The sequence below is a fragment of the Talpa occidentalis genome, unplaced genomic scaffold (genome assembly GCF_014898055.3).
Source record: "Talpa occidentalis isolate TD23 unplaced genomic scaffold, MPIMG_talOcc4v2.1 talOcc4.8, whole genome shotgun sequence".
In the NCBI taxonomy this organism is placed as follows: domain Eukaryota; kingdom Metazoa; phylum Chordata; class Mammalia; order Eulipotyphla; family Talpidae; genus Talpa; species Talpa occidentalis.
In genome coordinates, this window is record NW_023605194.1 from 7,100,416 (window position 1) to 7,117,212 (window position 16,797).

The following is a 16,797-nucleotide window of genomic DNA, read 5'->3' on the forward strand; positions in this document are numbered from 1 at the left end:
CTGACCAGTAGGGCAAACTAAAACAATAGTCCTGGAAAAGAGTCAATCGCTCGTGCTATTCAATTGTTGACTTACTTTAAAGGGGATAAGCAATTGTGGATAAAGATTTTCATTCAGTCAGAACAGTATGTTTTCCCCTACTCCTGACCTCACTTGTGTTGCAGCTATACAGTCCCAACATGGCTATCCATCTTATTGACATACAAAAATATAAGTATTTGATCTAACAATGAGTGTCCAGCAATCCTTTCTACTTTTTTTTTTAAAGATTTATTTATTTATGCATACAAGAGCTGGGGTACAGGTGCTTACTTGAAAGCTTAGAAATGACTTCAATTTTTTTACTTTTATAATCTATTTGTTTTATAGTTCCAGGGGCCTTTTATATTTCTACACCTATCAAGTCATGATTCACAGAGGGGATAAGAGTGACAGATAAGAGTGACTTATCTCAAGGTAAATTATGTTCCAATTTGAAGGATCTTGTGTTTTAAATTTTTTTTTTTTTACAAATCTTGATAGGAAATAAACTCAGTCAAATTGGTGCATAAAACCTACTTTATCGATACACACTGTATAAGCTATTAATTGGCCATTTAATACTTTCATTTTTTTTATTTTTGCATAAAAGAACTGGGGTGCAGGTAGGTGTGGGGGGTGAGAGGATTCACCAGAGACAGAGTGGAGAGTGGAATAGGCAGATTTACTGAAATACACTGCTGAGGGGGGGCAGTGGGTGAGACAGGTGAGGTCTGCTGCACCATATATGGTTTAACTCCCTGGCAGGGGACAGAACTCAGGCTGTGGTGATGATAGCACCAAGACTTACCCCTAGGCCACCAGGGAGACTCCATTTAGTAGTTTTTAATGAATATGAGCATGAGTCTATAAAGTAGGTTTTATGCACACACACATGCATTTAAATTGCTACCAAACATTTAAATTTGTGGTATGGTTAATATAATTTTTGTTTTATATTTAAAGCCATTTCTGCTTTTTAAAATTATATTAAAAGAAATTCCTTTTTTCCTCTAATGGAAATGAGCACAATACATTCCTGAATATATTTCAGAGGGCACTGTACATCAAGTAAGCAGAATTACAAGCACCACTACCACTGCCCCAACACAGTCCTAGCGTCAGCTACCTGGTCGCGAAGAGAACATGATGCTGGCTTCAATGTGCTCAGTGAGTAAAGAGCCAGTTATTAATTTGCTCATCTTCCAAATATAGTAACTACTCAGTGTTTCTTGACTGGTTGCTCTGTTGCCTACTAAATTTTCCTAAGTCTGGGCTTATAGAAAAATGACAATGACTCATAAGGAGAGCATCTAGGGCACCAGGCACTTTTAATAGGCTCCATTTCAAAAGCACCAAATGCAATTAGAGGCATAATCAGCTTCGCCTATAAAACTTAGCATTTAAATCCCAAGTAATGACCTGCCATAAAATGAAATAATCTGATATTCCATAAAAACATGCAGTCTTTTATATTTTAATAGTCTCAGATTAGAAAAGTCTAACTTATAAATCATCATTGGGCAAAATAAATTACTATATAAAAATACATTTTCCAGATAACTATAGCTTATCCTAAAATGCTAAGTTGATTCCTGTATGTTCACTGAAAATACTATTACATACTTTCCTATCTGTTAAAACTCAGAATACTAGAAAATAATTGGTATTTTTATTTATGATGCAGGTTTATAAACATGAAGATAAATTACTACTTTGAGAGGTGATATAAGAACGTCCTGCCTGATGCACTGAGCTTCTGGGAGAGGCCCTGGTCACTCAAGACCCTGAACTGGAATAAGCAGGTTGGAAAATGAGTGAGTGAATGAATACAAACTGGTTTTTGGATCTTTATTTAGAAATTTGGTGAATGATTTGTGACAAGAAATAACGTGTAGGAACTTAACTCTTATTCATATTAACTAGTCTGTGGTACATTGGTTTGGATATATATGTTGCTTTACTTAAAGTGATCATTTTTAAGAACCTATTGATCACATTGGGTGAGGACCTTAGTTATTGAAACACCTTTACAGATGACTCAAGTATACAGTCACTCTTACTTTACCAATCCTCTTCTCTTTCGGAGGCTAAAAACTTAGTATCACTGCCATAGAAATCACTGAGGAAAACAACTGGAGTTTGAGAACAAATGAGTTGATAACCTTGAACTGGAATAACCAGGGGATAGCATAAAAGGTAACTTATGCTGCCTCTAAAGAATCTCCCTACTTGAAAATATGAAAGTCTGCCAGTTAGAGACATGCTCACAAATAAGCAGCCCACCTGTCTGATGACCGTCTGGGAGAGTTCAGAGCCCTGGGTTCACATTCATGTGGCCAGCACAAGCTCTGTTCCTTGTGGGGAGGTGGAACCATCCGCACCAGAACCTGGCGCTCAGATTAAGGATTAGGGGGTGGTGGAAAATTCTAAAGCATGAAATGGAGAAACAGGCTGAAGGGACCAGAGGAAGAAGGGTCACGCAATACCTAGGTCCCTGGGGAGAGATTAAAAGAATGAGGAGGGAAGCCAAAAAGAGCATGAGAAGATGCCAAAGGAAATCTCTTACACCACTTAGCTGCCTGCCTCCAAGCTGCCAAGTTATTAATAAGTTAGATAAATTACAATTAAAAGGCCCGAGTCACCAATGAAAGTCTTATCTCTAAAATAATTCCGAGATCCTTATGAATGATGAATTCTGAGATCCTTATGAATGATAAAATGAACATAAAATGATTATGTTTGAATTACACTTTAAATCACTGCAACTTTGGTAGAAATGTTAGGTCATAAATACTGTTTCTTTAGAATATTTCCCTCCAAACAAGTTGAGTACATGAAAAATGTTTAAGAAGTTTAAAAAGTTACCAAAGTTTAAAAAGTTACCAAAAAGTAGATGTACTTAATTTTTTAATTAAGATAAAATCAGAAGTAATGACAACAGACTACAGCAAAAGCTATCTTCTGATTTAAATGTCTTAGTGGCTTTATGGAGATATAACATATACTATAAAATTCACCCACTGTAAATATCCAACCCTGAATTTTCAGAGCTATACAACCATCATCACAATCCTTACATGTTTTTAATGTGAGTTGCCAGCAGACAACAGACACAGCAGTGAGCAAACTGTACACAGTCCCCGGCTTCTTAGAGCTTATTCTCCCTCCAGAGGGGAGCTAGATACATGAGATAATTAATGTGTAATTACAATTGGACAAGAAATTGACTGTCATTCTTACTTCCTTAAGGACACTACAACAGGTAAGAAATTTGTCGATTTTTCATAGCTTTACTTTTCTCTAGCCTATTTAACATATTATATATCCCTTCCACATTCTGTTCCTCATATTAATAAATCCCAAAGGATCAAACTAAAGAAAGGCTAACAATTCTAAATAAGTATTTTCTAGGTTCCACGGTAATAGGACAATTTTTTTTGCAGAGCTTATTAAAACAAAGGGCAATTATCAACAAAGAATACCACAACTAAGCAATACTTTAAAATTCTTCCACCACACATTTTAAAAAAGGGACATGTGGATTATGTCATATAACCTTCAGTAATGCTAATATTTTATTATTAAAAACACTATATCCTCTAGATTTCCACTATGTATTTCCCCACAGTCTTTCAGTGACATGCTAAAATTACTGCGTTTCAGCAAACAATAAAATTGGGGAAAAAACAGTTCAAGTTTAAAATTTGTTCAAAAATTGTAGAGTTAGAACTTAAATGGTTCTCTAGTGGAATATCTGAAACCTTTAAGTTACCATTAAAACTAAGGGGAAAAAATAAGAGTCAGCACCTTGTTTACTATCCTCACCACGACAAGCACTTTATGTCAGTGTCATTAAATCTCACAATAACTATATTAAGGCAGTGTTATCTTCTTTGTCCTGAGGCCTTATGAAGTATTCTGAGATTTGCCAAGTGTGTGCTCCCGGATTCATCTGCCTCTGGAGCAGCTGCCTAGTCAATGAAGTCGGGGGATAGCCCACCTCACTATGAAATAAAGGGTAAGAAGCAATGGCAGGAATTCTCTGTGACATGCTTTTGTAATAAGCATTCCAGTGGACATTAGATTCCTGGATGGGCCATACTATGTCTCCTTAAAACCATATATTGGAGCCCCAACCCCAGTACCTCATAATGTAACCCTATTTTAAAGAGGTAATTAAAATTAAAGTGAGGTCATTAGGATGGGCCCTAATTCATTATGATGTGTGGCCTTATAAAAGGAGATTTGGATATGGAGTCACACCGATCTGAAGAGGATGTGAAGACGGCCAAGTTCCAAACCTCAGAAAGTTCCAAAGACCTCAGAAGAAACTAGCCCTGCAGACACAGCCTTTAGAATTATGATAAAACACCTTCCCACTGTTTCTGTTGTCAAGTCTCTGCAGTGGCAGCCCTAGCAAACTAAGTCACGACAGCTTATATGCCAAAGAGCTCAGAGTGAAATGCCAGTCAGGAACAGTGGCACGACTCACCCACGCCATTTTTCAGACTGTCAATGACATCTATTCAAATAAATTTATGTTCCCATCTCATCAGGCAAGAACAAAAATCATGCATTAATATGTAGAGAGTAAGTAGGAGGGAAACAGGAACGAGAAAGGTAAGATGCCCCCCTGGGAAAATGCACCCCAAGTAACAAGTTCTAATACACACCAGGAGACACCTCGTCAGCCAGCTGGCAGTGTCCAGGGCAAAGCTTTAATGGGCACAGGGAGGGCAAGGAATGAGGCTCCCTGGGACTAGGATGAAGAAAAGGAAGAGAGGAGTAAGCTAGATGCTCAAGGAGGGCAAGGGACATGCAGAGGGTGGGGGAGCAGTTCTCTCCCCGGTGAGGGAAGAGCAGCAGCAGGGGGCCCAGAAAAGATTTTCCTTCCCTTCCTCCCTGCTCCCTTTCTAAAGAGCCACACCTCAGAAGTGATGTGACAAGAAAAATAAAAAGGTACAGAGATTAGAAGAGAGAAAAATGGAGCACTTTCCCTGCCTTTCTTTCCTTTTTCATATTTTCTTTCTCTAGTTGACTGGACATTATTTCAGAAAATAATATTACTGGGGAAAAATTACTCTGTCTTTCCCTCTTCCAAATATCGTATACACAGGTTCCTCCACTGCCTACCAACCAATTGTTTGTGATCCAAAGAAAGGCATGCCCATGCCGCACAAGGAGGAAACTGGGCTGCCCACAGGAGACCACACCTTGACCACACCTTCACCACCTCCTAATGACCAGGCTTTCAGTGCAGGCTCAACTCAACCAGTAATTCTGTTTGTGCACTGCTCACAGTAGTAGCTTGTGGGTTATCTGCCAAGTCTAACCCTCCTGCTCCGAATGTTCCCCCACCCCCCTTGCTCCCCAGCCTGAAGAACAGACCTCGCAAGCATGTCTGAGCTTCCTGACCAGGACAGGTTCTTGGTCCACAATGGCCATGAAGAGTCTATCATAGGAGTCTTACCTAGACTCACTACTACTATTCAATTAATTGGTAACCTGGGTCTCCCTGGTGGCACAGGGGTTAAGTCTCAGCACTATCAAGCTATCGCCTGCCACTGCAGCAAGAGTTTGATCCCCGGCTAGGGAGCTAACCCACATGGCACAGCAGACCTTTCCTGTCTTGCCCACTGCTCCCCTCAGCAGTGTATCTCAGTAGATCTGCCTGTTCTGCTCCCCACTCTTGTCTCTGGTGAGTTCTCTCACCCCCTCACCTCTCACACCCTCACCCCCCCACCACAGTTCTTGTATGCATAATTGGTAAACTGAACACATTAAAATCTCAAAAGGAGCTTTGTGTTTAATGTGCTTCCCAGTACTTCACTTAGAGAAGAAGAAATGAAACCTGGGAGAGCACATATGTTAGCATTATCAAATTATATATTGCATCAAGGCTAATAAAAGTCAAGGTTAGCTCTCCCGACTTCTGAATTCAACTCTACCTTCCACAGTCCACGATACAATTGCTGTCCTTTCTCCTGACTGCTCTAGAACAAAACATCTCACAGAAAATCTACAGGTAACTGAGCATCTTGTGTGCAGGGACCTTTCATAATTTAAGAAAAATTCTTCAGATTATCTGGCAATATATTTGTCCAACTTTCAAAAGTTGTTAAGGCCACCATCTTGAAAACATCAAAGCTGATCTGCCTTCTGAAGTCTTATCGTGAAACCTGACTTCTAGAATGTAAAATTACCAACAGATCAGCAACGTGCCAGCTAGATATCTAATTCCAGTGAGAGATGGAAAATCATATGAAATTACATGATTTTTATCTTCCTATACAAGCAAAGAAGAATTCTTATTCTATGCACATTTTTTTCAGGAAATTAGGATTACATTGCTTATTAAGTGTTATGTAATTTTTGTCATTTAACATGGTTTTTCTCAATTCTTGATGGTTGGTCAGTCTCTAGTGGCTGTAGGAAGCATCAGATGTTGGCTGGCTTGAGAGTAAAGTGCCATTTACGGGCAGAAATTTTGTCCTACAAGCACAAAACAGAGAAAGCCGAGATGAGAGAAGACTGACAGAGATGTAGAGGGACAGGTAGTCAGAGACCACCTGCCCCCGAAAGAGTAATCTTGGAGCCTGTATGACATCTACTTATTTACAGTGGTAACTTGGATTTCTGATAAAATTTTGTGGTTTTTTGCACAAGCCAATAAGTTTGTATTTGCAAACAAAAGAATCTTGATTAAATAGTGTCTTATAATTTACTAAGCAACTTCTGGTAAATTATCTCATTCGAGACTCATAAAACACTCCTTGGGGAGTTGCCTTTACTCTTGTCTTACAGTTGACAAAGTAGAGGCCTAGGGGTGTTGTGGCCCCCATTCAACCAGCCTCATGGGGTGCACACACTCGTGAATCCCCCACTCACATGTACTCTGGGTTTGTTATGCGGCTTTCTTTGGCCAACGGGATATAAACAAGCTCAGTGATGTAAGCAGAGATATGATAAGCCCTTGCACATTGGGACTTGTCTTTTGGCCCCAAGGCGCCACCTAAGAGGATGTCTAGGAATCCAATAGAGAAAGAGGCCCCACGAGAGGTCTTGTGTGGAGAGAGAGGCCACATGAAGGAAAAGAGTCAGGCAAACCCCCAGCTGAACACTGCACACAAATGACCCTGCTAGCAGCAGAGCAGAGCAGAATGGCTTGGTCAGTCTATACTCAGTAGATGTTATACAGTGTTAGTGTTTTAAGAGTGAACTTTGGTGGAGCTTGTTATACAGCAAGAGATAAATAAAGCAAGTTAAGTAACTTCCCCTGTATCTCAAAGCTAACAAATAAATCCCAGGTCTCCTGACTAATTGCAGTGAAATATTCATTGCTCCATGATGTGACCAAAATTGAAAAAAAACAACTCAAAAGTTTCACATGCTTCATTTAAATAACAGAAAATGAATTTCAGCTCAGAACACTCAGCAGTGAAATTATCCTGTCAGCATATAAATGAATTACAAATATATGTATGTAAATGTAGACAGGTAGGAGAATATTAACCTAATACTTAACATGGTTACACAATGTCTAAACGCTTTCTCCTTTGTATTAAAAGTCTAAAAAACTACCAAAGACAGAACATACAACAATGCTCATAGAGCATTATTTCTAATAGGAAAAAAAAGCTAAATAATTGCCCACTGACAGGAAAAAGGGCAAATTATGATATATTCATATAATTCTGATAATAAGAAACTAAAGCTTCATATGACAACATGGATAAGACTTCAAATTATAAAGCTGAATGGGGGAAAAGAACAAAATACAAAACCTTAGTGGTAACTGTTTAGGGATATATATGAAAGCAATATGAAAATCAAGAGAATAATAAAGTATGAAATTCAAAACAGCAGGTTCTCTTGAAGGAAAGGAAGAAGATACACTTGGAGAAATGTGCAGTGAGGCACCAAAGCCACTGGTCATGTTTCCTTCTTTAAGCTGGGTTGGAGAGATAGGTGCTTGTCTTATAACAACCTATGCCACATATCTCTGATAAACAGGTTTTTATGCCTGAAAAATATTTCATGAAAAAAATAAAATTTTAAGAACCAAAAAAATCTAGCAAAGAAAAATTAGATTTTCTCCAGGAATATGTGCTTTATAATACACAGAACTCGATCTAATTGTATTTTGAAAGAATAAAAAAGGGTACACAACAGAGGTGATTATACATAGCAATAACAGTAAAGCCTCCTGTAGTTCATAACTCAGTAAAATTGATACCAAAGGAAAAATAGACATTTAAAATACTTCATTTAGTCCTTTTCACGACTTTCTGGAACCTGTCTGTATAACATCTATTTTCTCACCAACAAAATTTCCTCTAAACCAGAACATAGGTGCCTGTCCTTCCAAGCAAGGGTCTGGCAAATGATCTAGACATTCCATTTTTTTATCTTCCCTGGATTGGGCTCCCAGAAAGGACACACTGCACATCCCTACTCTCCCCTGTCCAGGGCTGACTGTGTCAGGAACAGAGAGCTGACAAGGAGCCGACCAGCCAGGGTCCACCACCTGCCCACCTCTCTACTTATTCCTACTATTCTCTCCCTGGAAATCGGTCAGGTGGTGTATCTTTCCATCAGAACACCTAGAACAATTTTTTAAAAATTATATGTTTATTTTCGTGATTACTCACTGGTGTCTGTCTTCCCTCCAAAACTGTAAGCTCCATGAGGGTGGGAATGGGTCAGTTTATGCTCACTGCTGTGTTCTGTCAACTAGTGCAATTCTCAACACACGTAGTCAGTCAAATGGTGGTTTGTTTTTTTTTTAAGAGGAAGCTAGGACTGTAATATTATGCTACCTCTTTTTCTAAAGCTTTAGTTTTACTTCATAAATCTTAAAGAGAAATATATCTATTTAGGGGTAGACTCAAAATTAAGGCAAAGGAATCAAAGTCATAACAGAATCTATAATTATCCCCAAAGGAAAATGTCATATGGTAAATTTAATGTACTATATATATTGATTTCCAAAGATACACACCTGAAATTTATGTCACAATACAATGTTATTTAAAAAAAAAAAAAAAGATGACAGAATGGCAATAGAATGGAAAAAGGCGATCAACTGGCAATAGTTTGACCAGTTTAAGTTCATAGAAACATACCTGAGTGAAGCTGAATTTTCCCAATAACACCTTCCACCAACCCCAAACAAATGGGATTCCAGGCAAGAAGTAGATCAGTAGCTAAAAAAAAAAAAAAAAAAAAAAAGGGCAGTCATGAGAAAATATTAATAGAAAACATATTAAATCATCTTTAAAATTTATTTTTAAAATGTCCTTTATCCCCAAAGAGAAGTTATAAACACCCAGAGCTGAATATATTAGTAAAAAGCAATTAGTGAAAAAGCATGAAATCTGAGGCCTGAATAAGTCTTTTGGTTTAAGGATATTAGGGAGCAAGAAGTGACACTCTGAAATGCTACTCAGCCGGGAGGCAGCACTCTGGCGCCCTGCAGTGGGCAAAACAGGCTGGTGCACTACAAGAGGGCGAAGGAGGAGCTGCCAGCAGTCCTACCGTCAGGGCAAGATCCAAAGACAAAGCCTGAGACACTGCCAGAGATGGCCACTTACTGGCTCACGCTCTGGAAAATAGCCTTTCCTGAAGAAGCTTACGCCAAGTAAAGAAATCCAGAATTCCTCTGTTCTTTTATGTAACATCTACTACAAAAACAATAGAAGTGGCTACCATTTACTCAGTGCCTACTATGTGCCTGGCATCCCCAGTCAGGGATCCTCATCTGAACCTCAGAACAGTGATTTGGGGGACTATATTCTCAATTCTCCCTAGAATGGCACATAACTGGTACCATTCTAGACACATAGGAGCGATGCATGGATGCCTGAGGACATTAGGGCTTAATTTTCTCTTGAAACCTGGGTTGCAAAGAGCTGTTATCATGGAGATAAGAGCATCATTAGCGATAATTTAATAGCTGGAAAAGATTGGCAAGAATGAAAACAATATTTCACTTGGCAGAAAATTTAAATTACATTTTAATTGTTGCCATTTAAATTTTGTATTAGTGAAATTTATGATCAATCTGCAACTCAGAGTAATTACAGACAATAGTTTGGTATCTGAATTCATTTGAGTTTTGACTATTATATCTTGAATGTCTTTATTGTTAACAACATTCAATGGGAGACAAAAAAAAAGGAGACCGATTTAAGGTAAAAGAGGGAATTTATTTTAAAGGGTATTAGGCATCCCATTCCACAAATGAGAAAACAGAGCCTTAGAAAAGTAACCTGAGTGTGCCATCAGACAACGAATCCAGGAGAGAGCGGTAAGCCAAGGCCTGCATGACTGACGCCTGTGTTCTGAAAATCTGCCAAGGGCCTCCCTGAGACTCTAATCGATAAGACAAGATTTACATGTTAAGTAACATGTATTCTTACCTTAAAAGTAATACTGTATAAAATTGGAAAAACTTCATCACTCCCATCTTAACTTCTCAGAGATAACTTACTTTGCCACATTTCAATTCTTATTTTTGTGTGCAGACCAAATCACAACACTGTGAATATAGCAATATATGTTAACTTTTTTCTTTTAATACTTCATGTCTTTAAAATATCCTACAAAATCATAATTTCACAGCTGCATAACTGTCCACCTAGAGAAGCACTTCTTCACTTTTGGGCATTGATTTCCAGTTTAATTCCTATCATAAAAAATACTGTGATAGGGGCCTCCCTGGTGGCGCAAGGGGTTAAGACGCAACCTATGAAGCTGTCTGCAGCCATTGCAGCATGAGTTCGATCCCCGGCCATGAAGCAACCCACAGGGCGCAGCAGACCTCTCCTGTCTCGCCTGCTGCTCCCGTCAGCAGTGTATTTCAGTCAAACTGCCTGCTCTGTTCACTGTTCACTACTCTGTCTCTGGTGAATCCTCTCACCACCACCCCCCACATCTCCAGCCTGTACCCCAGTTCTTGTATACATAAATAAATCTTTACAAAAAAATACTGTGATAGGGGCCTCCCTGGTGGTGCAAGGGGTTATGTCTCAGCACTATGAAGCTATCCGCAGCCACTGCAGCATGAGTTTGATCCCCGGCCAGGGAGCTACCCACATGGCGCAGCAGACCTCTCCTGTCTCGCCCGCTGCTCCCCTCAGCAGTGTATTTCAGTAGATCCGCCTGTTCTGCTCCCCACTCTGTCTCTGGTGAATCCTCTCACCAATCTCCTGCATTTCTAGCCTACACCCCAGATCTTGTATGCATAAATAAATCTTTTAAAAAAATTACTGTGATAAAATGATGACCACTATGTGAATATCTCATTTGTCCCTTATTAATAGCTTTAGGATCAATTCCTAGGAATGAAATTAGTAGGTGAAAAGATAAAAAAAGTAGCTTTCCAATGTTAGCAAACTGCTTTACAAAGGTTATATACCAAGGCAGATTTCTGCCAGAAGTATGTGAAAACAGCTGTTTTAAAGAACTGCTGTCAGTATTTAGAATTTTTTTAAATTTTGCTAATTTGATGATATTTATTGCTAACATGAGGGTTCTTTTTATTGTTGGTAAGATTAAGCAATTACAAAATAGGCTACTTATATTTCTTCTTCTGTGATTTCATATTCATATCTTCTATTCATTTTTTATATTTCTTATTGATATGCAAGTTCTTTTTATATTAAGGACATTAATTCATTGACATTTGCAAATATTTTCTGTTTTTTTAATACAAATTTTTATACAAATAATTTTTTCATCATTTTTATGCTTAAACAATAACTGTTCCTGGGCCTCCCTGGTGGCGCAGCGGTTGAGCGCTGGGTTGCGAAGCTGCCCGCAGCCTCTGCAGCGCCGGTTCGATCCCCGGCTGCTCCCCGGCCACCAGAGGAGGGTCCCACATGGCATGCAGACCTCTCCTGCCGCCCGCTGCTCCCCTCAGCAGTGTGCTTCGGTCCTTCTGCCTGCTCTGCTCCCCGCTCTGGCTCTGGTGAATCCTCTCACCCTCCCGCGCTTCTGACTGCACCCAGTGCTTGTATAAATAAATAAAAAACTAAATCTTTAAAAAAAATAAATAACTGTTCCTTACCCAGTATCAGTTAAGTACTTATCTCTTGTTAATTTAAAAAAATGTAACTCCACTGGTATTTATGTTGGTATGCAGACTAAAAACACCTTTATTTCTTTACAGATAGTGAGCCAGGGTCCCTGTCTCAGGCAGGCCAAGTCTCAATATCTGCCAAAATGGATGCCCCTGCTAAGAGCCCCAATGAAGCTCTCCCCACCCCACCTCACCCCCCCATCTCAGATGAACTGATCACACACAGATTCTACCCATCCCACCCTTCCTTTGTACAGATGAGCTCTAGGAATAAAGAGGAGAAAGAAAGAGCTAGAGTTAAAGCAGTTAGGGATCGTTGCACATAAGTAGAACTTCAAGAATACAAAAAGCAGCAAGAAAAATAATGCAGAGTGAACAAAGTGCAAGGTATGTTTTGGAATTTGTTCTGTCATTGGAGAAACACTTATCAGGTACCTGCCAGGATCCAGGCACTGTATTGGGCTAAGAAGATATAAAAACAAAGGAACAAAAAGTCTAAAACAGAAGACCAATGGGTATAGGAAAGATTTGAATTGATAAGAGTGGAAAAAGTAAACCGATGCCAATGGTGGAGAGACTTGAATAAAAGACTAATGAGCCTGTGCTTCCTGGAGACCATGGCAGGCCGATAATGACATAAGTAAAACAAGATTGCGGCCAGGGATTAGCTGACAGCATTGAAAGGAGGCAGAGATTGGGAACAGGGAAAGGAACTAGAAGGCTACTGCCAAAGTCTTGGCTTGAATGGCATGGAGCTAGTTTGGGGTGTGGGGCTGGCCAGAGGGGAAGATGCACAGGAGGTGATTAACATAAAACACCTCAAAGGAAGCTACATGAAGGAAGGGAAGAAAGTGAGTGACTCAAGGATGGCAATGAAACATCTATTCTCTCCTGAGGGGGAGAAGCTGAGGACATGGACAAGACGAATAAGGGGGAGCAAGGCAGAAAGGACAGGGTGTAACAGCAGCTGGAGAAAAGGTGGGTAAGAACTTCCTAACAATTCTCTTTTGCATCTCTAGCATATGAACCATAGGAACACATCACCCATTCAAAAGAACAAAATTTTTAACTTAAAAAAAACAAACCTATAAAAACAACCTAGCTTGGTAATCTAGTGACTGAAAATAAGAGTCACTGATAATCTGAGGTCCATAGAGAGAACCACTTAAACCCACCGAAACTGAGTTCATGATGGGCTGAGCAAGGAGAAATGTCTAGATATAAGAACCTGAGGAGATATTAAAACAGATGATGAGCTCAAAAGTACAGGCTTAAAAGTTAACCTTGGAGAGGAAGGATACTTCTTGCTTTGTAAGAAAAGATGAAAGCTAAATATAGAGTGGAGACTGTGTCAGGTGGCCTTGGCTAAGTGAAAACAGGAGTCAAAGTCATCTTTGCTTCACAAGGGGAACAGAGGGGGACACAAAAGCAGCAGGGCTGGGCACGGTGAAGGGAGTCAGAGTCAGTTTGTAAATCGACTTGAAAAGCAGGTGTGTTTTTTTTTTTAGCCCAGTGTTTTCAAGAAAGAGGATGTTAATTCATTAGTGGGTTATAAAATCAATTTTGTATCATGAGATTAGCGCTGACAGCAGCAAAACAGAATAGAACAGAAAAGAGAAAAATTGCAGTAGGTATGGGGAATTATTTTGTGAAATTTTTGTTTCTGGTGTGTGTGTGTGTTTCATGATTTTCCAAGTATTTCTTACTACCGACATGAAACATTTGAACACACTACTTAACTTTGGGATGAGGGCTCATTAGATAAACTTTGTTAATTATTTTGTTCAATTCCTCTGTGCTCATGTTTTAACAGCCTAACCCAAAAGTTTTTGAGAAAGGCCTTACCTAAAAATCTCAGTTTGTGTATTTTTCCCCATTTTTCCCCCTTAACTTTTGCTTTGTATTTTTTGAGACTATTTGTCAGGCATCTACAATTGAGGATTATTATATCCCGTCCTGGTGAACTGCTCTGTTTATCAGGATATAATAACTATATTTCAAACCATGTTCTTTGTCCTAAAGTCTAGGCTGTCTAGGCTGTGTGGCACATTAATATTGTGAAAGAAATATATTAGACATTAAAAGGGGATAAATACAAACATGGCTAATCCACTTATTTCTCCTACTCCCCAGTCCTGGGAATAAAGTCCAAATTCCTTAGAGAGGTTTGTAAGGCTCTCTAAGGCTAGTCCTCTTCACCCTCCTCCTGTCTCTCCCCACCCCCCTGCATCCTGGTCTTCTCTAATCTTCCAGAAGTGTGTGCAGCTGGGCCTGGAATGCTGCTCCCCACCCACTTCTGCCAGCTTTTCATTCCAGACTCTGAACAAGGGCTACTGGTATTCCCTGACACATTCCCCACTCCGCCCTCCCAGGAGAATTGCCCAGGCTCTCCCTAAATCCTGTTCATATTCTTTCATGACACCTTATTTTGGTTTAATGCACCTAATTAATTATTGATTGCCTGACTCTTTGACTGAACAAGAAGCTCACTGAGTCCTAGTCTCATTTAGTTTTATATCCTCAATGCGTGATATACAAGCAGGCTACAAAATGCTAAATGGACCAATGAACCTATCACACAAAACGGAGAGGCAAGCGAAAGTCAGATAATTTCTTGTAATCACATTAGAAGAGCTCACTATTTAAGTCACAAAGCTGAAGTCATCTGGTCTGTTTCAGATAAAGGTATCAGGACTGGCAGAAGTAAAGTGAATATTTGTTTCATATTTGTATATCACTTTCAGCTAACTCATCAGCACCATTCCAATCATATAAGCCAGAACCTGGGAGACATTCAAAATGCTTTTCTTCTTCACCGAGACTATTGATTCTATTTCCTCGATATGCGATGAATGTTTCACTTCTCCCTTTCCCACCGCCGCTATCCTTGCGTGGGGCCAAGACCTTCCCAATCTGACTCATTTAAAAAGCTCTGTTGACCATGCATCCAGCAAGCTGCTTAACACATAACAGGCACTCAAATATTTATCAAATGCAATGAGGTCTCTAGACCATTTGGTGCTGCAGGGCCCAAGGGAACTGTAAGGATGAGGCTGGATGACAACAGACAGTAGCCAGGAGCCATTTCCTCCAGGCAGAGCAGATATACCTCTGAGATTGAACAACAGGGTTCACAGTAGAGAATGGAGGAGAGGACAAGCCACAGATCCAAGTGACAACGGTCACAAGGGTAGTCTGGGCTGACTCTGGAACTGCAAGGCTGGACAGAGTCCAGAGATGCAGGCACCATGTGACACAGCCTGCACCTGATGTCCCAGGTGAACAGACCCAGCTTTGAACCCCTCTCAGCTTTGGCTTGTTCTGTTAAAAATAGCTATTCCACTTAAATTATCAGGATTTGGGCCTCCCCGGTGGCGCAGTGGTTGAGCGCTGGGTTACGAAGCTGCCCGCAGCCTCTGCGACGCCGGTTCGATCCCCGGCTGCTCCCCGGCCAACGGAGGAGGGTCCCTCATGGCGCACAGACCTCTCCTGCCGCCCGCTGCTCCCCTCAGCAGTGTACCTTGGTCCTTCTGCCTGTTCTGCTCCCCGCTCTGGCTCTGGTGAATTCTCTCACCCTCCCGTGCTTCTGACTGTACCCAGTACATGTATAAACAAACAAATAAATAAATTAAAAAAAAATTATCAGGATTTTGTTAGGATTATAACAGAATTATGTGAAAGTGCACAGCACAATAAATGTTCAATAACTTTTAGCTCAAGTTGGGAAATATAGATAAAACCATCAAAACTCCAGGTTTCTACTGTTGAATAAATCACTCCTTCGATTTTTATTTTATGGATCTAGATAGATCTTGTTTTTAAAGGAAAGGATAAAAAAGCGCAACTTCAATTCTTTATTTACTTATTAAATCTTATTGTGAGGTCATAATTCCTGAAAGACTTTTCAGAGTAAGGAATGTCTCATGAAGATATCTCAGTGCTTATCTGCATCCCCAGAATTCTGGTTTCCTCAGTATGTGATGCATACTGTGTTCTTTTAAAAAAAACAAACCAAGGCTCAAAAACATGGCCCAAACTCAGTCCCAACAACTGAATTCAGGTCCAAAAGGCAAATCAGGTGTGAATGCTGGCTTCCTCCCCACCCTAATTGCCCTCCTGCTTTATAGAAGAATCTAGAAGAGGCAGTCTAAAGGGAGTAAAAAATATGCTTATGAAAAAAGACATGGATATTAGTAGACTTTAATTATGTACATGAGAGTAAGTACTATATCTTAAGTTTTGAGATGCCAAAAGAGAATACAAACAAAATGCATAACTTAATCAGCAATAAAAAGACACCACACAAAATACCAATATAGCCAATGAAAGACAGGAAAAAGCAGTAGGAAAAAAAGTACAATAAGTAGAAAACATGACTAAAAGGTAGAAATGACTCCTAATGTATTAGTAATTACAACAAATGCAAAGTTCCAATTAATCAATTAATAGACTTAAGTCTCAATCTGTCAGTTTATTTAATTCTATCCCTGTTTTGTTCACCACCTTTGGCCTAGCAGAATGTTTGACATAACAGGCCTTGGAATGGTAGAGAAAATGGCCACTAGACTTACATAATCCTTCCAGAAAAACAGGTACATAGTTGATCTGCTCTAACAAATATATAGCTTCCTAATTCTTTTTTTTTTTTTTACTGATTCTTCCATTGTATTAATTTATTATTAACATTTCCCCCG

General features: G+C 39.6%; 1 protein-coding gene across 3 annotated transcripts in view; it reads right to left on the reverse strand.

Moving 5' to 3' along the window:
- Positions 1-16,797, reverse strand: part of INPP5F (inositol polyphosphate-5-phosphatase F) — a 66,012-nt gene that overhangs the window by 36,874 nt on the left and 12,341 nt on the right. For 2 of the 3 annotated variants that reach the window (XM_037497652.2, XM_037497654.2), the window contains exon 2: positions 9,147-9,227. In XM_037497652.2, coding sequence (XP_037353549.1) covers positions 9,147-9,227 — 81 coding nt within the window. Of the gene's footprint in view, positions 1-9,146; positions 9,228-10,292; positions 10,396-16,797 lie in introns of those variants that run through there. The other variant, XM_037497653.2, reaches the window with a different exon arrangement.